Below are 24,455 nucleotides of genomic sequence, written 5' to 3'. Positions count from 1 at the left end.
GCCAAGAAATAGTAACACAACTCTGGTAAAAACCCTCGCTCTCATATCTGTCCGTATATTTATTGGGCATTCATTTATTTGGGTTGAGTCCATTTTTCTTGGCTGCCAACAGAGTGAAGTTAGTGTGCTCAAGGGGGTGGGGTGGAGAAACTGAGGGATTAACGATCAGATGATGTAGTGGAGTTTTGTTTCGGTCTGATAAAACCATTTTACGCAGGACAAGTTCTGATCCAAACACAACGACACCAAACAAAGAATTTTCCCTCCTGTGGTCTGAAAGGGGCGACAGAAAGAGGTGGAGACAAACCGTGAGGTTAACGTGCTTCAAGTGAGGAAGCCAAAGGTGTGAACAATGGGAATCGCTTCCTTCCAGATCGCCCTCTGTCCTCACGCACTCACTCAGGTGGTCCCTCACACACTGCTGTCATTTCCGAGACAGTGGGAGGGGACATTCACAAACCCATGATGACAATCTATTTCTGCCTGTGATCTCAGCTGCCAACTGCCATCACTAACCCGAAACTGAATCAGAAGCACTAAAACACACTCAGGATTTCAACTGGGAGTATGTCAGCAGGCGACATGACGTTATTTATAGCTGGAAAGCTCCCGTATCTGTCCTCTGGATGTCTGACTCCAGTGTGCCACTATGATCTTTCCTCCTGCTGGTTCTCCTATCTGGTCCTCTCCCACCACACCCCTCTCGCCTTGTCTGGCCAGCAACATCCCCTCTCCTGGGAAGTATTCTCTTGTGCCAGATGCACAGAGGAACATCCTGTGAGTGTCAGTGGGATTAAGGACGGCCTCCAGCCATTTGTTCATTCATGGTCTTGTGACCAGACTGGCACAGAGGGGGGGCTGTTTTATTTGTGGTTGATGATGAAACACACAAAATAATAACCATAAAAACGGACATAACCTCCGCATTTTGACCCCAACCACACCTGCCCCTCGTTTCCCCTTAATGTCACTTCTGTTGCACGGCCAGCCTGCTGAAAACAACGCCTGTTCCACACCCAAGAGGCCCCAGTGCTGGGAGGGAGGGAAACCAGGGGCATCCGAATTCCAGCACACGCACAGACTGGTACACACATATGGCCAGTCGGCTCAGTGGGGCTGTCTGCCCTTCTGTTTGTAGGCTCATGAATGCCGTTGAATGCCTAACTGGCAGCTGGTTCAACAGCGTTTCAGTGACTGACGCAGTTGAGCGGTTGCAAATGGCCGTATGTGCAGGAAAGTACGTTGTAGTAAATGAAAAAGATTTTGATCTATGAGCCAAAATATCTATAATTACTGTGGCTGATATCTTAACTGGACCTGATTGTTAAACCTCTAAAAGCCGACACTTAACAGTCTGGGACAAATTGCTACAGATGTCATTTCTGTGCTCATTATAAACAGGGAGCTGAGCTGCTGTAATGAGAGATTTCACAGCTCTTCTTCTCATATTTCAGCTTTTAAAATGTCATTTACTCCTCCCTGGACGTGTCCTGTAATCTACACCGTCAGTGTGTGAAACTTTTTTATTCTTTTATTAATGAGAGAATGAAAGGTAAATTGTAGAGGTGACTTGATTCCATACAAAGTGAATGGAAATACACAACAAGACAACAAACATTACCTTTGGGCGAACACTGTGAACGCTGCAGTCTGATTGGTCAGTAGAGGACGGTCACTCTGCTCAGGGCTGAGTTGTGTCTGGTTTTGAGGCTCATGTAACCACTGTTCATACTGTGGAGAGTTTTATTAGTGAACTGTAACTATAAAATGAAAGGATGTTTTGCTGCCTCTCACAGCAGCTGGAGTCTGAGAAAAAATAACTTCATTCACTGGGCCGACTGCAGACAACTTTTAAGGTGGAACGTTAACTTGTAATGTTGAGTCTTGAATGCATGAGTTGATGACGTGAATCCATCAGCACACCTTAAATTTCACTGTGACAACTTTGACCATCACTTTAGTTTTTATACGACAGACACTTTCAATAAAGAGTGGATCTTCACGTGTTTTTGTGTATTAATTTCGGCCAGATTATGTGAACTGCATATATTCTAATCCTCACTCGGAGAAAAAAGCATTGCGGAGTGTCGTTCCTGTGGGCTCCAGCAACACTAAACCCCTGAGCTTGCCTGAGAAGGACTAAATGCACAAAGCTGCTATTTTTAAATATCCCATGGAGAGAGACTCTCACTGCAGCCTGTTCTATTTTGTTCTGAAAATGTGGGCGTGCTGCCTCGTTCTGTGGACGATAAACAAGAAGCAGACTTCCATCTGTGTCACCGCTGATGAGGAAATACAGTAGCCCCTTTTACACTGCCAGATTTTCTGCGAATGTTGGGCCGTTTTGCCGGCAAGCTGCGAGCATTTAGACACACAGAGCCGGATTGGCGAGTTGATCCAAGGTGCCCAATTTTCCGCCTCGTAGGGTAGACATATTGGAGGAACCTTTATAGTTTGAACAGACCGAGGTGGCCTTCCGCCACGGGAGGGGCTGTTATTGACTTGTGGGAGGAGCTGTTGATGACGCCGCACGTGCGAGCCACTGGCGGTGGATAAACAGGAAACAGCTGATAGCAGGAATTAGCGAGCAACTAGTAGCAAGAAGGAAACACAAACCTGACAGACACTGTAAAGATGAGCAACTGGGGAGACAAGGAATTGCGCGCCCTCCTTGTCCTCGCAAACGAAGAGGCCATTAACCGTCTGATGACGGGGACGGTGAAGAATGGGCCGACTTACGAGAGAATCGCCGAAGGACTGACCAGCCGTGGCTTCCCTCCCATATCACTGTTTACGTCACACGCTGAGCTACATGTTTTGTTACTTGCTCACGCCCCCCATTGCCCCGAAAAAGCACATTCTGTATAAACAAAAGTAGGTAGGCGGCATTTTGCTGCACTCCCCGATTTTGTTTTTATACTGCCAATGCTGAAAAAACACTGATTGGGCTTTCCTGCAAATTTGCACAATTCCTGTTTAAAAAGGGCTAGTGAGTGCTGGACGGAGCAGTGAGTGACAACAACCCCGCCCACATTTTAGGGCACTGTTTGCGGTGGAAACACTAGGGTCTAGGTACCATGTCTGAAGGGTCACTGTTGGTTGCAAAAGTACTATACCGAAAGTGTTTGTATGCTGCATATCAGCATACGGTTAGCTTAGCTAAGAGACTCTGACGGAGTTGTCGTAGTAGAGGGTGAGGCTAACACACTTATCCATCCTCCACCTGCTGCTGACTGAACAGCTACAGGCAAACGAGAGAAGACCAGAAGCTATTCAGAGAATTATCTCTAGTCCAACTCAGTGTTACATTATATCTGTAGGAGGGGGTTCCTGCTACGTCTCTGTTTCAGCTAAGAGGTCCTTAACATGAAAAACATTAACGACCCCTGCACTAAGGTTAATACCAAGGTTATAAACAGTTCACTTATAAACCCCAAGTACTTAAAATACAGAGAAGTGTATCCTGTGATGATTCAGGATACTTTAATGTCCGCCTTCAGCGCGCTCCTCTCAGTAGATGAAGTGACTGTTAGCATTACTTAATCCCTGCTGGAGGATTTATTGCTCCTTAGTCTGTTTATCTTATCAGAACTGCTGCTGGAGGATGTAGCATATTACTCCTCCTCAGCCCTCCACATAACTGTGTTTAATTTGTGTCTAATTGTAATTGTCCGGAAGCTTCAAAGTGACAGTTAAACACTGCAGGTACCCACAGACCAGAACACTTCCCAGATCACGCTGACTGTTTGCTACTTCCACTGTCTGGGAATGTGAATGAGCTCTGTCTCACACACACACACACACACACACACACACACAGTCACACACACTCTTAGAGCTTTGTTCCTCTGTTTTAAGTAGCTCTGGATTGTGTCGTGCCTCTGCTCTCGGCCTTTATAAGTAAGCAGGCCGCCATTTTTATATTACCTTCGCTCCTATACAATCACCATATTCTACTGTGATTAGGGAGTTGTGTTTGCACGAGTGTGTGTGTGCAACTGTGGGTAAACCCCACCCCATATCGCAGTATTTTATTAGAGAGCAGCTCACTGGTTATCACTCAGGATTTCTCACGTGTGTGAAGTGGTTTCCATGGCGCTAGAATTTTCACTGTGTGCAGTTGCGTTTTACGACTTCTTTTATGAGGCAGATTGTGAGAGCTTGAGCCCCGATGTGGAAAAAAATGTGTTACATCCAGCTACAAAGACCCCGAAAGACTGAAAATCATGTTTGCAAGCCAACTGCATGTTCCTAATCAGAAAGTTGTGTTTTTGTTTCTGTGACTGTCAAAATACTGCGAGAAGTTTTGTTTAAGAAGTGTGAGCATGAAGTGGTCAGAAGCCTACAGAGGTGGGCGTCAGGGCTGGTGTCAACGCTTCCTTTTAGTTATCTTTGCTAATGTTATCACAGCCAAGATATTAATGAGAATACGTGTGAGTGTAATCGTGGATTGTTCGACAGCTGGCTGACCCACATGCATAGATCTAATATTAAAACAGCAGTTTGCAACAATTAGGAGTGCAATTTGTGGGTTACTCTTTGGGCCGAACTGCACTACACTGGAGCCACGCTGCCGAGGACCATTGACAATAAATGGACGTGATTATGATCCTTGTGTTGAGAATGTTTTGGTACACTAAGGTTTGGTTTCAGCAGGGGATGTGGAGAATGTTTTTGGCGGGCTGGGGTTTAGAAATCCTCAAAGCTTTTTAGTCTGGAGCCTAAATGAGAAAATTTTGTTCCACACTCAGAGTCATCAGAGCTGGGGAAAAATAAATTACTGTTACGCTTGTCAGTTGGTGACTGCCCAGAATTTAATCGTAACAACAGACACAACTCAGCCCTGAGCAGAGTGACCGTCCTCTACTGACCAATCAGACTGCACTGTTCACAGCTCCACCTTTTAGTACCAGATCTGTGTGCTAGGTACCCCAACAGAGGGGAGACCAAACATGGGGACGCTAAGGAACGCTTCTGTTGGTACCATCCACAACTTTTCACTGTGGAAACGGAGAAAAAGCGGACTGAACTGAACTGAACTGAACTGTACTGAACTGCTTGGTGGAAACAGGGCTTTCATGGCAAATGAACAGGTGCTCCGGGCTTGGTAGCACGTGGGAAAGCCGAACATTTTTAATCTCCACACACTGTGATGACAAAGAGCTCGTTGAAAATTGGCAGTTTCCCTTCATGTTAACTTACCCATATTACACAAACTTGGTGACACAGTTGAAAGTTTCACAGCATTGTGTTGGGTTCAAAAACTGCAGAAGAAACAATCCCGTGCAATCTCAAGACGAAAGCTCACCGTCTTGTTTTGCCTCACACGACCCTATGCCATGTGTGCACTGCATTGGCCATTAAAAAAATGCATTCTGTAGCACTTCTGCTCTGCAAACAGTCTGCAATCATTATGTCTTCAGCGTAGCCAAAATACAAGATCGGTTGACTTGCTAGCTCATAATGGTCATATTGGTTTTGCTGCTTGGATGCAAAGAAGCGGTGCACCTGCACTAGCTTTGAGGATGACATATGACCTGCAGTTTCCTTTAGTCATACGTCATCTTTCTGTTTTAGCAACATCCTTCTTTTTTTTCACTTTGAGCTCAAAATTATTTGTCAAAAAAAGCTTCAAGTGAAGCAGTAAAGACATTCTAAATATAGCATACACTTGAACTGATGTTTACTATTTAGGTGGCTAAAATAAGTTTCGCTGCTGCCCTCGTCCACAGCAGTACATTGCTTAGCTTCTGTGGTGGTACTCCTGTCTGCTTCTCCAAACTGGGGGCGGGCCGACCGCCATCTACTGCGGGTAATACACTGACTATGGATCGGTGCCTCGCACAACCCCTCTTCAAAAGATCCGAGCCATCCCTTAAACATATTGCTGACCAGTTTCACAGGCATATTGTAGTGATTTGAACATGTTTTCCTTACCTTCCATCTCTGTGCAGCTTTAACAATACAGTGTCTCGCCCTCTTGGCCTCATTTTAATCAAAATCACAATATTTACTAAGAACTAGGGACTCCATATAAGAAAGGTGTGATGGTTTACAGTAGATTGCATGTGTGGGTATGGAAACAAAGCAATAATCGGAGTTAGAGTCAGCACTGAGGCTGTACAAGGTTAAATGAGGTCGATAATAGCGGGTTATTGTAACGATTGGGGCTTTTGTGGAGATGGAGGGAGAGGGGGAATGCTCTGGAATGTGAAGAATGAGGGTTTGTTTAATCCTCGTGGGGGATAAATTATTAGCAGCAAAGGAAACCCTGCTGTGCAGCACAGGTCCGTCTCCTACCATGGGAATCTAATGTGAGATTTGTGCATGTGAGTTTGAATCGATTGGAGTGTAAAATAGTCCAAGAAGTGCACAAAGCTGATTAATGAATGCAATGCACAAATAATATTAATATGTTTTGAGCCTTTTTGATTTGATTTGACGAGGCAGTGCCACTACAGAGCTGGAAATAGCTGTGACATCAGTTGAAAGTAATGTTTTCAGAAGTTTCCTGCTCTCTGTCTTGAACATGGAGAAGAAGTGAAATATTTCACCCTTCAGTGAACTGTGGCAGCAATACTGATTGGTCTGAAAGCTGCCTTTTCCTGTGCTGTCATTTAGATTTGCATTTAACTCGTGTCCAAACAGAGAGTGAGCTGTGGTCTAACCTAAAACTTGATGAATGAATGGGCCAACTTATTTCCATCTCACACACACATTACCTAAATGATTGGCTGTGAGTTGTTGTGGAGGAAATAACAGCGCAGCTAAGGGTTCTGATGAGGTGATCAAATTAAAAACATCTGTTGGTGTGGAAAAGTGATTTTGTCTCCAGTAAGGTCCTGCTCTGTAGTGGTCTGAGTAATCTGGCTTTGCACCATTCTCGGGGGGGAAAAGGGAAATGAGAGCAGTGGAGAGAAAGGGGAAACACAAAGGGGGTAAAGATTTAGTGAGGCAGTAATGAGCTACTGGAAGGGAAGAGCATGCTCAGTTTGATTGGTCCACCTACGCCTAGCCAGCATGGCATCCTGGGTAAATATGACCCAGCAGTTAGTTGCTGTGGTGATCGAGGAAGCAGCCGCTGCCAAGGGGGCTAAGATGGGAGCATGAGCCAGATGGATGCACGCACTCACCCACTCAAACAGCACAGGTCACATTAGACAGTGAATTTTGAAAAGCACTTCCACTGCAGAAAGTTTTAAGGCGCTCTTCACTCACAAAACGACCGTTTATATTTCAGTTACTCACCTTGAGTTGAGTTGAATTTGTAAAGAAAACGTTGCAACTTTTCCAAACTTTTTCGTCCGTGTCCATCAGGGAACAAAAAAATCTGGAAAAATTCCTGATGAATTGAGCAAAACTATGTCACAACATCCGTTTACAAACTCTTAGACAACTTGTGTAGATGCTAGGCTTGGGCGGCATCATGGTGTTATGGTATTCCAGAACTCCTTTTTCGACAGCCTTGGCTTGGCTTGGCTTGGTTTGGTTTGGTTTGGTTTGGGTTGGCCCATCAGCCCAGCGTAGCAGGGATTTGTGTCTACATTTCAACAGGGCTACCTGTTTGAAGGTGTGTCTTAAAGTAATGATGGTTTGCCTTGAGTCATGACGTTTAAAAGCAGCTGGCTGATCCACGGTTAAAGGTCTCTGTTGTTATTGCTGCATGTGTTTTTCCACAGCAGGGCAGGTAGAAGAAGTTTACCTGTCGGAGGTGAGCTGTTTGCAGAGGTGCAGTAAGAGCCTGTTGTCTGCAGCTCTTCATCAAACACTTTTCATTTCTTAGACATTTTTCACAATAAAAGTTGCCCATTATTTTGTTATGTCAAAGCTTTTATTGTGAAGCAGCAAAATAAGTAAATGTCAGGTTTTCGTCAGCAGTAACTTAACATGACTCCTATACGGCTGGGAGTAAACGGCAGACAGAAAAGGCATTTCTTAATACTAAGTACGCCAAGTTCTGACTTGGCAAGTTCGACTCGGGAGTACAAACTCCCAAGGACGGCGGCCATTGCTGCTGGTCTGTGAGAAATGCATTCTGGGATACCTGGCTGTCAAAAGTCCACACAAGTCACCTCCCGATGCATCCCCAATCTAACGGGCAGAGCAAGTTCACATCCGGGCATTTGGACTGTACTTGGCTGGATGCGGACTTTGAATTGGAGCAGTACTTGGGCTGCGACTGATGACGTTTCACAAGTCCGCAAGAACACAATTACAGGCAAGAACGCAGATTGAGAAAAGCCTTAAAATAAAGCAGATATCTAAAGTAAAAACAGGAAGCAGTGCACTTGGTCTTCCCTGATGTGACACACAAACGACACGGTAAAACAGTCTCAAAAGGATCCACACGAATCCGTTGAGATTCACCACCAGATTTGAGTAAAAATGTGACCATGTGTTTGTTATAAATGTATATACAGATCATCGCTCTGCTTTTGTTTGTGCATTGTGTTGTAGGCCATACGAGTCACATGCTCCCTGCATCTGTGGATTTTATGTGAAACAGCATCATAAAACAATCCACACAAGTAGTTGGAGATTCACACATATTGTCAGTGAAAAAATGCTATGTTGATGATCTAATGATGACATATACAAGTTGTAAATTAGAGGCACTGATACAGATTTACAGACACAAATCACTCTGCATTTTTTTGTGCATTGTGTTTAACAATTACGTAAGTTTTTTTTACAAATTAAACATAACCTGGGGTGAGTAATTTATACAAATGATCATTTTGCGGGCAAAGTATTCATTTAACAACACTGCAATACACAGCTAGGAATAAAAGTTTAAACAAAGAACATACCTTCGTCATTACCAGACAAAGGTATCAGTATGTGTTTGATGGAAGAGGATGTTTCTACAAAACCAGCCTTTGTTTCTAGCCAGTAAAAACAGCATCTAGTTTACGTTGTGTGACCTTACAGAAGAATGAAATCATAAAGGGGATGGTGGATAAAAGGAACGATTGTCTATCAGGAAAAGAGCCAGGAGGTTTAAATGTAGAGGTGATGGACGTCCGCAGAGGAATATAAGGTCAAATGAAAAGTATAAAGAGGGCATCAGAGGTAAGCGGATTTGTCTGGCAAACAGAGAATGAAGTGAAAGGAGCTCTAATGGACGTCCAGTGGTGTGTGTGTGTTTGCTGACCCTTTTTTATCTTGTGCAAACTTCCATGAGATTCCTTTGCCATTCTTTTCCCATCAGCCGGGACTGATGTGTCACTTTCAACTTTCATCATTCCTCTACCCCAATCTCTCATTTCATAGCAGTGATCAGAGCAGTCATCAGGGGTCAGCTGAGGTCATCTTATCTCCCACACTGACCAGATGATAAGATGACACACACAGGGTTATCTTCATGAGGCTGTACTACCGTCAGACATTTTTCTCTGAAAGTCCTTTTGTTGTTGTAGTTTCTGTCTGTGGAGCCATGATGGTATCTATTATTGCATGCTGCCACAACTCCAAACAAACGGCCGCTGCTGCTGCCAGATGCACAAAACATGTGCATGAGAGGAGTTTTATTTTTTCAGGAAAGACTTATCTGTCACATGGTGTTTATTAAGGCACCAGAGCAACACTTGAGGTAACTGCATGGGCATTTGGGCGCACTGTGGTTGTGGGGCACTTGGAAGGACCAGGGTGGCATTTAGGGTGAACCTTTTATATACAAACGACATAATAGCAATCTGTAACAGATATTTTTTCCCCTTTTCATTGCAGATTGCAGTCGAGAGCTAATTTCAGAAGCATGAGGTCACACATGCAGACTGGCTCTCTCTTTAATCATGTAAAGCTGAACTGATGTTGCTCAGAGGCTGTTTAGTGAGAGTGTGTTTGGTTTTCATACTCATGATAGGTTACGCAGTGTTGCGTGCCTCAGTTGAGTGAGTCTGGAGGTACAAGGTCTTGTGAAAATCAACATAAGGTGCTTTTGATGAGCTTCAGGTTTGTGTAGATGTGGCTGTGAAACACAGACAGGAAGAGTAGTCAAACTTTGACCCGTGTTTCAAAAGCTACCTCATCATCAAGGGAACTGGGGCCAGTCAGAGTGAGCAGCTCATTCATCATTCTCATTATTACAGTAACTGTCATCCAACAAAAGTGTGCAGACCACAGACTGTGTAAGATAATGGACGTAGCCACTATGATGTATGATGTCACCCACTAGTTTGTGGATTCCTGGGTGCTGGCTGCACAGGGGAAACCATTTATCTGCATGCACTGTGATGACACAGTACTCGTTGAAAATCTGCAAAGTTTCCCTTTTCACAGCTTACTGTAGACTGTAGTTGTTAACATACTACCATCACACAAACTCGGTAAAAATCTTTAAGTTTCACCGCACTGTGCTGAGTCCAGAAACTGAAGAAACGATGCCACACAATCCCAGAACAAAAGCTCACCATCTTGTTTTGCCTGTGACGAAGTGGCCGTACATGCCGTGTCTTTAACCACCTGGAAAACAGGAAGTTGCGTTCTGAGCGCTACTTCTCTGCCTGTTCTGTGCCAGCTTTCAAGAGGACGGCGGTAGGTTGTGTCTGAGGTTGCTTAGCAACCCTAACAAGCATCGTATCGCTTATTTACCTGAAATCCTGAGTGCAGAGCTGATCTTCTTCCAGGAGCTGTTTATAAGTGTGTAGGCCTATCATCTGTGGGACAGATGTAAAGCTCTGGGTAGCCCTGCTCTAACATGATCAACTTTTCCGTGTTTATCAGACTGAATATTTACAGAGGAAGGGAAAGATATCTGTCGGCAGTGATTGCTTGGTCCTTGTCAGTGACATGTGGTGCGCGCTGCCGCGTTCCAAAAGTTAAACTCATGTTGTGTCTCAAAACACATACTTCCGTTAGTGCACTTCCATGTAGTATACTGTGTGCACTATGTACTTAATGGCGTAGTGTGCGAATTTCGACAGGGTAGTGTTGTCTCAAACCAAACACAGCCGTTGTGCACTCACCGGAAATGACAACCGCAAATTAGCTAGTTAGCAAACTAGCATTAGCATTCGCGTTATTGTTCGCGGTACCAAATTATTACAGACTGCTAAATTAACCCAGTAAACATACTGCTGGCATATACCCAAACACATGTATAAACACATGTATTCCTCAGCCGCCATTTCCAGTTTGAAAAGTGCCCCCTCCCCTTCCGCTACATAGCCAAGATGGCGACCATTGAGGGTGAGAAGTGTCCATAGTTCCACACTCACTCTTCTTGACCGTTTTGAGTGCACCATCCAGGTACTCATAGTGCACTGCATTGTTCTATACTTCTGAGTGTGAACGCACTTATGCACTCAAAATATTAAGTGTAAGAACAGAAGTACGTGATTTGAGACACAGCATCTGTTTATCTCGGGGTGCAGCCGTCTTGCTTTGATAAATAGGCGCTCAGGAATGCAAGCACAACACGACAGCGCTGCTCTGGTGTTTGAGCGCGCCTGCCGCGCATCAACATTAAATACAATGAATTTGGGGGCGCAAAAAACACAATCCTACGCTGTATGTGCACTGCAGGTGCAGCCAGTTGGCACCGTGACACCCCCACTCCGTGAACAGTCCACATCTATTACATTTTCAGTGTTTCCAGAACAGAAGAAATGTTGACTAGCTAGCTTATAATGATGTTTACTGGTTTTGCCGTTCTGACATAATGAGGCAGTGCACCTCCACAAGCTTGGAGGATGACTATAGACTGTATAAAATAATGAATGTAGCCACCATGACATCACCTGTATGTTTGTGGACTCCTGTTTTGAAGCCTTGAGTTTGGCATTTTGGAAGCATGGAGCCAGAAGTGACCATATTTGGACAAAAGGATTTAGCTAACCCTGTTGCTAGCTGCTAGCTCAGCTAGCACGGTGCATTTACAGCTATAGTTAACTGTGATAATGCTCCGTTTTGCTAGCAAAAACAAGCTTTAAACCCCCTGAAATTAAAATTAACTTACCTGAAAACTGAATATCTGATTCCTAAGATGGTCTTTTACTACACTCAAACGCTGAACAAGACTTTTAAGATGACCAAAATCTTATAATAAACTCTCATGACCTGAAAATGCACAGAAATAGCAACAGCTACGGATACGCCTATACTCTGTGAATCTGGGGTTATGCTTTGGTTTTACCTAATATTACCTAACCAACATTGTTATTGGACAGCACCCAACTGTCTCTTACAGTGGCCACATTTTTAATTATGTATAACTTTAAGCCTTAAACAACATTTAAACAAGTGAGTTACATGAAAATGTACCTCCTGTACAGGTGTCATGAATGAGGAAATTAACTGTAGAGCGCAAAACCACCTTTTTGTACCAGGCTGTAAAACTGTTTTCTGCTGTAACGTTGAGCATTATAACATGGAGGTCTATGAGGATTGACTCGCTCTTGGAGCCAGCCTCAAGTAGACGTTAGAGGAACTGCAGTGTTTGGCGCTTGCACTTCATTTTTCAGTCCTGGAGGTCGCCACTTGCCGTATACATTTGTTTTATCTATACATGTTTGTGTTTGAGGGTGTCTTTTGGAATGGAAAAACAACAGGCTTTTATTTATTCAAGGTCTCCAGATGCACACACACACAGACACACACAGACACCCACACACACACAACTCATTTGTCACCAGCTTTTGTCACCCAAGGGATGTTCACGCTTAAGTGCAGGAACAAAAGGTCATTGCTTTGTTGAAAGATAACACCTCAAAGACTGATTCATCTGTGAAACTGACCCACATCAACAAGGTGTGATTTAATAGGTTATAGGAGACACATTTGTTATTCTGTGGCAGGGCCCAGATGAACTCTTCATCCCTATACTGCATGGCTATTAGAGAAACCACTTATATTATCCATTAGGGGTCCGAGCTAATTGTGGTCTTCAGCTGAACTGCATTTATTCAAACATAATTTCTGAACAACAACAGAAAACATTCAACACAAACACACTGCAGGCCGAATATCGGCTCCTTTTCCCTCAGCAGTGCAGCTTGTATTTGTGTGAGATCCGAGTGCATACGGGGTGGCCTTCCTTTCAGTTTCATTGAGTGTAGGAATGTGGAGGTGCTCCCAAATTTGTCTCTTTCAGGAAATGAAAAATCTCCTTACTTCCTGCCACAAGAATGTCAGCAACGTTAGCAGCAGGAGGACACACAAAGTACAGAAAGTGGCACAAACGTAACACTCTAAAATCCTAATCAAGCATGTTGTTGTGTCTGTTTTGTCACTAAGACATGATTAAAAATGTCCTCAATAATAAACACAGTGAGGGGTGTTCATATGGCTGCTCCCTCTGCTTTATTCACAGACCTAACTTATCATCTGTGAATGTGAAAGAAATTTGTGACATACGTGTTGTTCACCAGAGGTCTGATTGTGGCAGTTTTTATTATCTGATAACGGGGCCAGTTCCCTCTGGGTTCTGGTTTCTGTAGTTCTTTGTAGTGCGCAGCAGGGCCTTCAAAGTTGAGAGGTCACACACCTCAGTGAGCATAGCTAATCCTGTCATCTGGTCTTCAGTCGGAATTCCTCTGTGATGAAAGGTGCTCGAGCTTCGGTTACTAGTCTGGGTGTCAGTTTATGGCCGTTACGCAGCATGGCTTTGCAGGATGGTCTGGATGAAGGAGGCTGAGGAATGAGGTGTTGGCTGTAAAGAGTGCTCCTGACGCACACACTGGATTAATGTGACTTTGGTGTCCGTGGAGCGATGTGTCAGTGTTTCCTGTCAGAAATCAAAATCCGTATCAGCTGTATTCGTTTAGCTTCTGTTCACACATATAGATATTTTTAAAACAGATATTTCCCTCCTGTTTTAGAACAAAAATTCTGTCAACATTACAGAGAAATACAAAACCGTACTAATGAACCTTCATTAATATAGGCCTATATTTTATCTCCAAGTGCACGTCACACACTGAGCGAGCCGCCTGTTAATGACGCTGTGGGCTAATGGGCATGTAGCTACTTCCATGTTTCAGATGATACGTCATGTTTGTAGTCGACCAATGATTTTACATATCACCTTGGGTTCGTCCTTCACCTTCTCAAAATGATCCCACACTTTGGATTTCCTGCCCGACATGTTATTAACTAGCCTGTGGAATAACCGCAGGTACCAGCTCTGGAAATTAACCTGACGAGGACACTTCCTGTGTCTGTCCTTTCAAATTAAAGTCACACATGGTCCAGTCATATAGGTTTGGATTTATTTTGACAAGGTGCAGCATTTGAGTGTGTTAAAGTCCAGCAGTTGGACCACAAGATGCCGTCTTTGTAATAACTCTAGTTGTAATGAAGGGTAAAACCAGGGAGAGGATGGAAAGATGCTGACACTGTTTTTTCTGTTTTCTCTGAACAGATCGTGAGGACCAATCAATCCTTTGCACGTGAGTATTGCAACTCTCTCCTCTCCTCTCCTCTCCTCTCCTCTCCTCTGCTGATAAAGCAACTTAATAGGCTGGAAAATGAAAGTGTCTCAAGATGAAAATCGTACAGCTGCACCTTTATAGGGGTTATCTTCTATAAAGACAGGGTATCACTTCTTGTCCTTACAGTGAAGAAGTTAAATAATAATTAACAACTGTATGAGAGTACTTTATACAGATCATCACCTCTGAAGTACCTGGTTGTTTTGTCTCTATAAAGTTTCCCCGTCTCCCTCCATATCTCTCTAACCCTGAATCAGTTGGCCGGCTCCCATCATCCTGCTGTTTTATTTAAAGACTGGTTTCAAATAGCTTTTTGCGGATGCTGGGTTGCGCAGCCGCTCTGCCCAATACTGAGGGGGTTATGAGTGCGGTTTGGTGCCCTGCCTTCATCGTCTTTGGCAGAGAGTAATTAAGTGCCACACTCTTTCAGTGTGGCTTGAGTTGACGCTGCCAGTGAACAGACAAGCGCTGTTGCATAATCTGTCCCAGATTCAGAAAACTACACCCCCTGTCGGCAGCAGTGGAGCTGTGTTAGCAGGATTGCTCCACTGTTTAATAAATCTGGTGGTCACACAGTTTGGAGAGGCTGCTTCAGTACTGCAAAGGCACCTTTATTGATTGAGTACAATAGACATCAGTTGAGAGTGTTTAATAAAATATATTGCAGCAGCTACACAGAGGACCCAGCGTGTGGAAAGAACAGTTCTTGCACCGTAGTCGTTCTGCAAGACAGAATGAGAGAATAAATCTTCAGACATTTCATTAAACTGCACTATTAACTTTTTGTCTTCGTCTTGTGCCGCAGTAATGCTAGATTCCTCTGAGCTCAATAAAGTTTGAGCTAATCTAATCTTATCCAAGCTTCTCTTATTGCACTTTCACCAGAATCAGAGATACATCAAAAAGCATCTTACAAATTACAAATACATCCATCCATCCATTTTCATCCGCTTATCCGGGGCCAGGTCACGGGGGCAGCAGGCCGTGCAAAGCACCCGAGACGTCCCTCTCCATAGCAACGCTTTCCAGCTCCTCCTGGAGGACCCCAAGGTGTTCCCAGGCCAGATGAGATATATAATCTCTCCAGCGTGTTCTTGGTCTGCTCTGGGGCCTCCTACCAGTGGGACGTGTCCGGACCACCTCTAACAGGAGGCGCCCAGGAGGCATCCTGATCAGATGCAAATACTTGATGATCAAATTTATCAAAATGAAATGCAAAAGGCCGAATTAAGAAAATGAATTTAATTAAATTATAAGTAATTTGTCATTTGATAACACAAACTACATGCTATATAAATGTATATTATAATTTTTAGGCATTCAGTAGCGTCAGTGTGGGTCTGACCGTAACCCCTCTACACTGAAAAGATGAGCTTTGCAAATTTCCCACTTCACAGATTTAAAGTGGCCAATCAAGACATTTTGATGGGGGAGGCTGCAAGTTCAGGATTTTCTTTCTACAGTTTAAAGCAGGGGATAAAAATCTGTTTTATTTGGGATAAAATGGCATATTAAAGGTCCAGTGTGTAGGATTCAGGGGGGTGTATTGGCAGAAATTGAATATAATATAATGAGTATGTTTTCTTTAGTGTATAATCAGCTGAAAATAAAAATCGTGTTTTCATTACCTTAGAATGAGCTGTTTATATCTACATAGGGAGCAGGTCCTCGTCTGTGGGGATCCCAGTGTTGCACAGCCATCTTTCTACAGTAGCCCAGAACAGACAACCCAACAATGTGGATAATTTGGCTCTTGGTAAAAACCTCCAGAACATCTTAAGTTATCAGAGGAAAAACTGTGAGCACAGAGTAGCAGGTGCTCAGTTAACAGCTCATGTCCCTTTTACACTGCCTCAGAGGACGGGATCATGGGCAACACAGGTGTGGCGATTTGTAGTGTTATGCGTGCGACCCACAGCGGAAGATGTAAAAAGAAGCTGTCAGCAAATTGGGAAAACAGTTGGGTCCAGGAGCTCCTCACCCTCTGAGCAAAGGACGAGATCAGCCGCCATATAACAGGGCCAGTAAATGATTGTTATTGCCATGTTATGCCATTGTTGTTGCTTAGAAAGTGCTGCAGATGGGCATGTTATATGTCACACTGAAGGCAGATGCTGTTGTGTTACATGTCACACTTGTCACGCCTCTTTTGATTCTGCCATGCCAGGATGCTGTCTGAAATCACATTCTGGAGCAAAATGATGCCACCGTCGTTTGGTTCTGTGTAGGGCTGCCACTAACGATTATTTTCATTGTCGACTAATCTGTTGATTATTTCTTCAATTAGTCGACTAATCATTTTATCGAAAAATGTCAGTCTGTCTCTCCCAAACCCCCAAAATTATGTCATCTAATGTCTTGTTTCGTGCTCACGCCAAAGGGTTTTAGTTGACTGTCATGGGAGAGTGTGTAAAGCTGCCAATATCTGAACGTAAGAAGCTGCAATAAGAGTATTTTGGGTACTTTTATAGTACTTTTCTATGAAAAATGACTCAAACCGATTAGTCGACTACTAAAATAGTCACCGATTATTTTAATAGTGGATTAGTCATCGATTAGTCGACTAATCGTTGCAGCCCTAGTTCTGTGTAAACATGCAAAAGCCGTATAAAGAGGGGACTTTGTAGCGGCCCTTTAGCTCAATCTCTGTGTAAAAAGGGGTATTCATTTGTAAAGTGAAACTGCTTTATTCAGTGTTTCACCGGTTTTAACCGTGTGGTCCATTTATTTTGGAGGAAGAGACCTGTAAAAACCTCCTAACAATGAACACTGAAGGAATTCTAACTAGGAGACTTTTCAGCAGATTGCAGTCTGCAATCCTTACTGCTAGATTCTACTAAATCCCCCTAAATCTTGCACTCTATACCTTTAAATAATGCATTGTAATTGTAATCTGTCCTGCAAAATACAAAAATATATATATATATACTGCCCATCTCTGATCCTAACCGCCATTTCACTCAAGAAACGTAGCATCAAGTGGTCTCAACACTGTTTCCGATGCTGCTCTCCTCCAAGGACAGTGAATTCTGGACAAAGACTGATGTGAAAAAGAGTCGTCTGTCTGGGGTGTTGAGGCCGACTCACAGTCTGTGTTTACACAAGTCTGACTGTAGTCCCAGAACAAAAAAGGACTGCATGGATGTTGCGACAACCACTTTTAATCCAGCTAAAATGCCACAAGCATATTTAACATAGCACAGAATTATAGAAGGCCTTGTGCAGTTCTGTGGTTTAGCAGTGATGTGTTCGTAATAACATTTGCAGACACAGGTCTTTTGTGAACAGTCAGTTCCCTGTCTTCACTTGTGTTCCTGCAGTTACTGAAGAATAGTTGCGTATGAATTATTTAAAAAAGAATTAACAGCTTACCCCAAAATCGAAAAAACATATTTTTCCTCTTACCTGTAGTGCTGTTTATCAGTCAAGATATCGACTGTAGAGATGTCTGCCTTCTCTCCAATATAATGGAACTAGATGACACTCTGCTTGTGGTGCTCAGAGTACCAAAAAAGAAACTTGAAAAACTCAACAGCAATGTCTCTTTCCAGAAATCATGACCTGGTTACTCAAGATAATCCACAGACCTTTATATGAGCATGAAGGAACTATTTTCTGTCTATTGAACTACACCCACCAACTGTATCACCGTGCAGAAGGAAGCGTGTGTCTATTGCTAGCTCCACTGAGCTAGCTAAGGTTACAGCTCAACTGAAAAGGATGCCATTAATGTTTATATCTTGTGCTGTTTGCAAGTAAATGCCACTTCCTTTCAGGTCAGCAGAAAGGAAATAGTTCCTACATTAAAGTGCTCACAAAAAGGTCTGTAGGATATCTTGAATAACTGGAGACATTGCTGTTGAGTGTTTCAAATGTATTTTTTTGGTACCATTACATTTTAGAGAAAGCAGACGTCTCTACGGACAAAATGTCCAACAATCGCCAACTCACAACAAAAAGGTCACAGGAAAAATGATTACTCTTTATTTTGGAGCGAGCTGTCTGTTAAGTATCCTGTGTCATCCACAGGATTTGAGGGTAAAGGAAGTCACTGTAGTAGCTGTAAAGGTCAATACACATCAAGCAGACTTTGAAGAACTAGTGACTGTCTCACATTGCATGTGTCTCCGCCAAAAAGTTGCACATGATCACACCGCAAAGACTACAGCTGACGGCCAACCAGCACGTATTCTGCGCCTTCTTGAGAGGAAGTAACTCACGACAGCACATTAACAACACAATCTAATTATCAGGGAACAATAACACAAACCATCATGAAGCATTTCTGCTAAAGGGTTCAGTGGCTAAAGAAAAATAATCTTACATTATGGAGCAAGTTTGTTTTTATCCCACGCCCTCTTGACTTTAGCTCATTGTTTACTTTCCTCACTTCTGTTTCTCCTCTCGTGTGCTGAGCTGAGCTGCCAATCAGAGTGATTTCCTTCACCAATGGGCTCTGCCATTGCCGATTCAATATGCTGAATCACCCAAAAGTGTGTCAGGGCCTAAAACACACGACTAATATGAGCCATTTGTCTGTACGTTGTATCCCAAAGAACAAAACAGGGAGCGGCCCATGAGACCAGGAACTTGTAGAATCTCTCACTTAAGAGTTGAAAAAACTGTTGACCCTTTGAGGTGTGAGAGTTGTGACAGAGTGATTAGCTGAAGATGTGAGGCAGGAGACACAAAGCACTCACGAGGTGAAGGGTCCTGCCCTAACTGACCCTGTAACCCTGCATGTTTACATACGGTCTATAAGAAAAAAGTCAGCGAATGGTTCTTTCCGTGAGAAATATTCCGATACTATAAAACTATGAAGACATCAAGCCAAACTTGGATGTGTAACTAACTTGACCTATATTGCTACGCCTGTATCCTGTGTTCGAGGACTCGCCCATCAAATTCTAGTGCGGCAGCTGAAACTACAGTGGTCTCTGTGCAGCAAAGCTAATAGCCAGCTAGACTAAAGCCACCGGTATGTAGCTAGATGTAGTGTTGCTGGCCTGGTTTCTGTGCTGGCGCTGGTTTTTTGGGCTTTGGGACCTGACTGTGGGAGCTGTGGATGGCCCTGCCTGAACACAGCTATCATTAGAGACGGCCCCAAAGCAGAGCCTGGAAACTTTGGAGACTGGCCCACCAAACCACAGGGTTCTCCAGTAAAACAGGCGGACAGACGAAGGGATGCATTTAGAAAACAACAACAGATAGCTCTACCTCTCTCTTCCTTTTCTCTTTGTGTATTCTTTTCTTGGGTTTCATCCAATCACACTTACGCACCATAATGACTGCTTATTTTGGTTAGAGTTTTACAGTGTTTTGTCTGTACCTTGCTAAACTGTGGACATCTGACACAGATTATTCCCTGTAATGTGGCTATGCCTCACAACTAAATGCCTGTAATTCTTAATTGCAAACAAAGGGTGTCGTAATTATTTGTTGGAAGTGAAACTAAAGTGAAAACAATGTCGGTTTGTTTCCTCTCACTCATTCTTGATTCACTCACACTTTTTACTCCCTCTGTCTGTCCACGTACATCCATGCTGTCTCTCTCCTTTGTTTTCAGAGGTGAATCAGGAGCTGGCAAGACCGAGAACACGAAGAAGGTCATCCAGTACCTGGCCCACGTTGCCTCCTCACACAAAGGACGCAAAGACCACAACATTCCTGTGAGAGCCTCACTGCCTACACTTTTCCTGCTCTTCCTTGGCCAAGCACGGGCCTCCAGTTCCTCTCCTCTCCTCTCCTCTCCTCTCCTCTCCTCTCCTCTCAAATACATCCTATCTTTGCTCATAGTCCATCTTTTCACCTCTTAAATTAAAAACCAGATGCCTTCGTTGATATTTGGAAATTACATCTTCAAATCATTATTACAATTTTAAGGAGTAACATGACATTTTGGGAAACACTCTCACTCCCTTTCTAGCAAAGAGCTAATGCCAGATAAAAACAATCTGGGGCTTCATTACAGGAAAATATCCCAACTGCTTTCCCTATCTTATCTTAACTAAGAAAGGAGAAAATCCTCCTGATACAGAAGCACTCTCTAAACTCATGGCTGTGTCCAAGTCTATGTCAGACCTCCATCTTATCATAAAGTGGGATTTATACTTGTGTGTCAGCTCTGTGCAGAGCCTACACTGTTGTGAGGATTTATACTTGTGCAGTGGTGTGTCTGTGTCACTCTGCAGTTACACCCCCAAACCACTAGTCAGTGTCGGGGTTCCTGTGAAGTGCTGTAAAGTTTAGTTGATTCAAAACACACATTAAACACACATTAAACATGGCTTAATAGAGACAGTTTCAAACACAAGTACACAAATCAGCTTCACTATAACTTGCAGCATTCACAGACAAACACTTGTCTTTATCTGGACACATTTTCCCCACAAATACAACATGCTAATGTTATTAGCACAAGCCTATGGCATTTTACATTGTATAAATTAGCCTAGCAGCTAGCAGACTTTTCCTCTACTCATATGAAGCCAGGGACAACAGCAACATTTAACAAACTGTCTTATACTAAACACATTTTCCCCACAAATACAACATGCTAACGTTATTAGCACAAGCCTATGGCATTTTACATTGTATGAATTAGTCTAGCAGCTAGCGGACTTTTCCTCTCCTCATATGAAGCCAGGGACAACGGCAACATTTAACAAACTGTCTTATACTAAACACGTTTTCCAAACAAATACAACATGCTAACGTTATTAGTACAAGCCTATGGCATTTTACATTGTGTAAATTAGCCTAGCAGCTAGCAGAGATTTCCTCTGCTCATGTGAAGCCAGGATAAATCACACACAAAACTTAAAATGCTATTTTTGTGGAGGCTTTAGAAGTAAAAATCCAGCTTAACTTGAGAAATCCCAACTATAACAGTAAATTAGATTCTTCAATGAGTGCTCGTCCTGTCATGCCTGTATTTATGTTGAGAAAGTGCACAGACTTCCTGTATCTTTGATTAAAATGTACTAGAAGGCTACTCGAGTTGGACGAATCATAATATACATTGCTCTCACTGGCTAGTTAGCTTGCTGTCATGGACAAAAAAAGATGGGCGTCCAGTTTTAGTTCGAAGGAGTCGGAGGCACTAATCGATCAAGTTATTCGTTCTCTCAGTCGATATAAAACCATTAATACGTCATCTGGGAATTTAAAGTCGTCATGCGTTTTGAGTGCTGCAATTTCTGCAGTCATTTTGAATTTAGGGTAGGGTTAATGCCGTCCTAATTTAGGAGTCTTAACCCGGGAAATCCACAAAGTTGGGACGGTTCTGTAATAGCAAAATATCTATCCAAAGCCTACTACAGACTGTCGACCCGTATTTTCTCCATAATCGTAAATATGTCCACACTCTGGATTTATTCCCAAATAAATAAAGTTATCCTCATCGTCTATCTCTCTCGTCATCATCTGCCTGCTGTTGTTTGACAGGTGGATTTTGTTACTTTTGATAAAGCCAGGCTAGGTGTTTCCCCCTGTTTCCAGTCTTTATGCTAAGCTAAGCTAACAGGCTGCTGGCTGAGCGTGGTATCGATCTCCTCATCTCACTCTCTGCCAGAAAGTGAATAAGTGTATTTCCCAAACTATTCAGTTAATGAATTGTAGTGTTCCAGCATTGCTTACTGTTGTTTTGATATCCAGCTGATAACAAGTTGTGTATTAATCCACAGCTAACCTGATAGATGTCAATGTAGCCTGACTGGTCTCTCCTCCTGCTTCATATCATTCAATACCATTCTGCCAGAGTGTACCCAACGCTGGGCCAAGTGTGTGTACTGGTGTTCTGTTTCCTGTGGCTTGTGTCTGACATGAGCGCTTCAGGTTTTAACACTTGCATTTGTTTATCCATAACAAACAGCCCGAATCTCCCAAAGCATTCAAGCTCCAGGCAAGTGTATCTCCCGCTTTCTCAACAAGAGTGTGTGGTCCGTTTCTGGTGTTTGTGTGTATGTGCATGCCCTTCTCTCTAAATCTCGGCCACTTCCATAATGATGTTGACGGACTAATCTAAGCTTCTCTCTTTATTGAGGTATTTGTTTGTGCTGGCTCAGTCTCCTCACATGATTAGTTGAAGCCCACTGAATCTGACATAAAACCAGCAGGCTCATGATACTGAGACACTTTGTTTTATCAGTTGGTTCGGGTTTATGAGAACAGCTGGAAACTGAGATGATTTATTAGAAACACATGTCAGTGAAATCCAAAAGAATACATCCAACCTGTCGTTAAACTGCTCACATTAAGCGCTAATCGAGAATTAACTGACTCTGTATGGCCTTTCTGTGTCGGTTCATAAGTCGACTGTTTCTGGGTTTTACATGGAGTTCAGGAAGAGCACATGAACTGTGAAGTCAGACCACAGCCGCACTAAACATCTCTCCTCAAATGTTTTATGCCAAGCTTCATCTTTTACATTTTAGTGATGTAAATATATATGATACTACCAGAGTGATTCCAGTTTATATTTTTTATTTCATTTTCAGTTTTTGTTTTCAATTCAGTTTAGTTTCAGTTTCCAGAGTGTGTTTGCTTGTTTCATTTTAGTTGTTACTGTTTTGAAATGTTTAGTTTCAGTTTAGTTTTGAGTAGTTTCAGTACAAGTTTAAGTTTTGTTTTTTCAAACTGTGGGATATTCGTTCGGGCAAGATTTAAGAAGCTCAGAATAAATAGATATTACAATAAAAACACAACACTGAAGACTCGCTTCCACCAAGCAGTCCCATGCAGTTCACTTCAGTTCGTTACACATTGGAAGTGTCCCGTTGTTCCGTTACTCCTCCAGGGTTGGGTACCACACTCGATACTTTTAAGGCTACTGACCGAATTACGTAGGTGCTACCAAGGAACTACTCACGGTAAATCAAGTGGTGCCAAATTTCAGTACTTAAAAGTGCACCCTGGTGAGAATACCTGGTTCAGACAGGAGGCGAAGCACCACAGACAGTCCTCTTAAATGTGGGCGGGGTTGTTGTCACTCACTGCTCCGTCCAGCACTCACTGTATTTCCTCCTTTATCAGTCTGCACCTGGTTTATCGTCCACAGAACGAGGCTGCACGCCCACATTTTCAGAACAAAATAGAACAGGCTGCAGTGAGAGTCTCTCTCCATGGGATATTTAAAAATAGCAGCTTTGTGCATTTAGTCCTTCTCAGGCAAGCTCAGGGGTTTAGTGTTGCTGGAGCACACAGGAACGACGCTATGCAACGCTTTTTATTTCTCAGAGTGAGGATTAGAATATATGCAGTTCACATAACCCGGTCGAAATTAATATATATTTTTAAACTTCTGAAGATCCACTCTAAAAGTCTCTGTCATATAAAAACTAAAGTGATGGTCAAAGTTGTCACAGTGAAATTTAAGGTGTGCTGATGGATTCACGTCATCAACTCATGCATTGAGTAACATCACAAGTTAACGTTCCACCTTAAAAGTTGCCGGCAGTCGGCCCAGTGAATGAAGTTATTTTTTCTCAGACTCCAGCTGCTGTGAGAGGCAGCAAAACATCCTTTCATTTTATAGTTACAGTTTACTAATAAAACTCTCCACAGTATGAACAGTGGTTACATGAGCCTCAAAACCAGACACAACTCAGCCCTGAGCAGAGTGACCGTCCTCTACTGACCAATCAGACTGCAGTGTTTACAGCTCCACCTTTTAATACCCGATCTGTGTGCTAGGTACCCCAACAGAGGGGGGACCAAACATGGGGACGCTAAGGAACGCTTCCATTGGTACCATCCACAACTTTTCACCATAGAAACATGAAATAAGCGTACTGAACTGAACTGAACTGAACTGAACTGTACTGAACTGTACTGCTCGGTGGAAACGGGGCTTTAGTGATGTAGACACTCCAGTCTCAATTAACATATGCACCAGGTGGTCAGTAATAGTCAATTAAGCTGTAATAATCTTGGGTACTACATGCTCAGGTGTAAAATGAAGCTATCACAGGTGATGTAACACGGTGACAGTTGATCAAATCTTTCATATATTCATGCATGTTT

General features: G+C 43.0%; 1 protein-coding gene across 4 annotated transcripts in view; it reads left to right on the top strand.

Annotated features, from left to right (window-relative positions):
* Window positions 1-24,455, top strand: part of LOC117268669 (myosin-10) — a 101,644-nt gene that overhangs the window by 34,093 nt on the left and 43,096 nt on the right. For 2 of the 4 annotated variants that reach the window (XM_078161239.1, XM_033645305.2), the window contains exons 4-6: window positions 14,363-14,390; window positions 19,999-20,101; window positions 22,306-22,335. In XM_078161239.1, the coding sequence (XP_078017365.1) occupies window positions 14,363-14,390; window positions 19,999-20,101; window positions 22,306-22,335 (161 nt within the window). The remainder of the gene's footprint in view (window positions 1-14,362; window positions 14,391-19,998; window positions 20,102-22,305; window positions 22,336-24,455) is intronic. The other 2 variants (XM_078161240.1, XM_033645306.2) reach the window with 1 other exon arrangement.

Source organism: Epinephelus lanceolatus, chromosome 18 (genome assembly GCF_041903045.1).
Source record: "Epinephelus lanceolatus isolate andai-2023 chromosome 18, ASM4190304v1, whole genome shotgun sequence".
Classification (NCBI taxonomy): Eukaryota; Metazoa; Chordata; class Actinopteri; order Perciformes; family Serranidae; genus Epinephelus; species Epinephelus lanceolatus.
The sequence above is the reverse complement of the archived record's forward strand: the minus strand, read 5'-3'. Positions and strand labels throughout refer to the sequence as shown.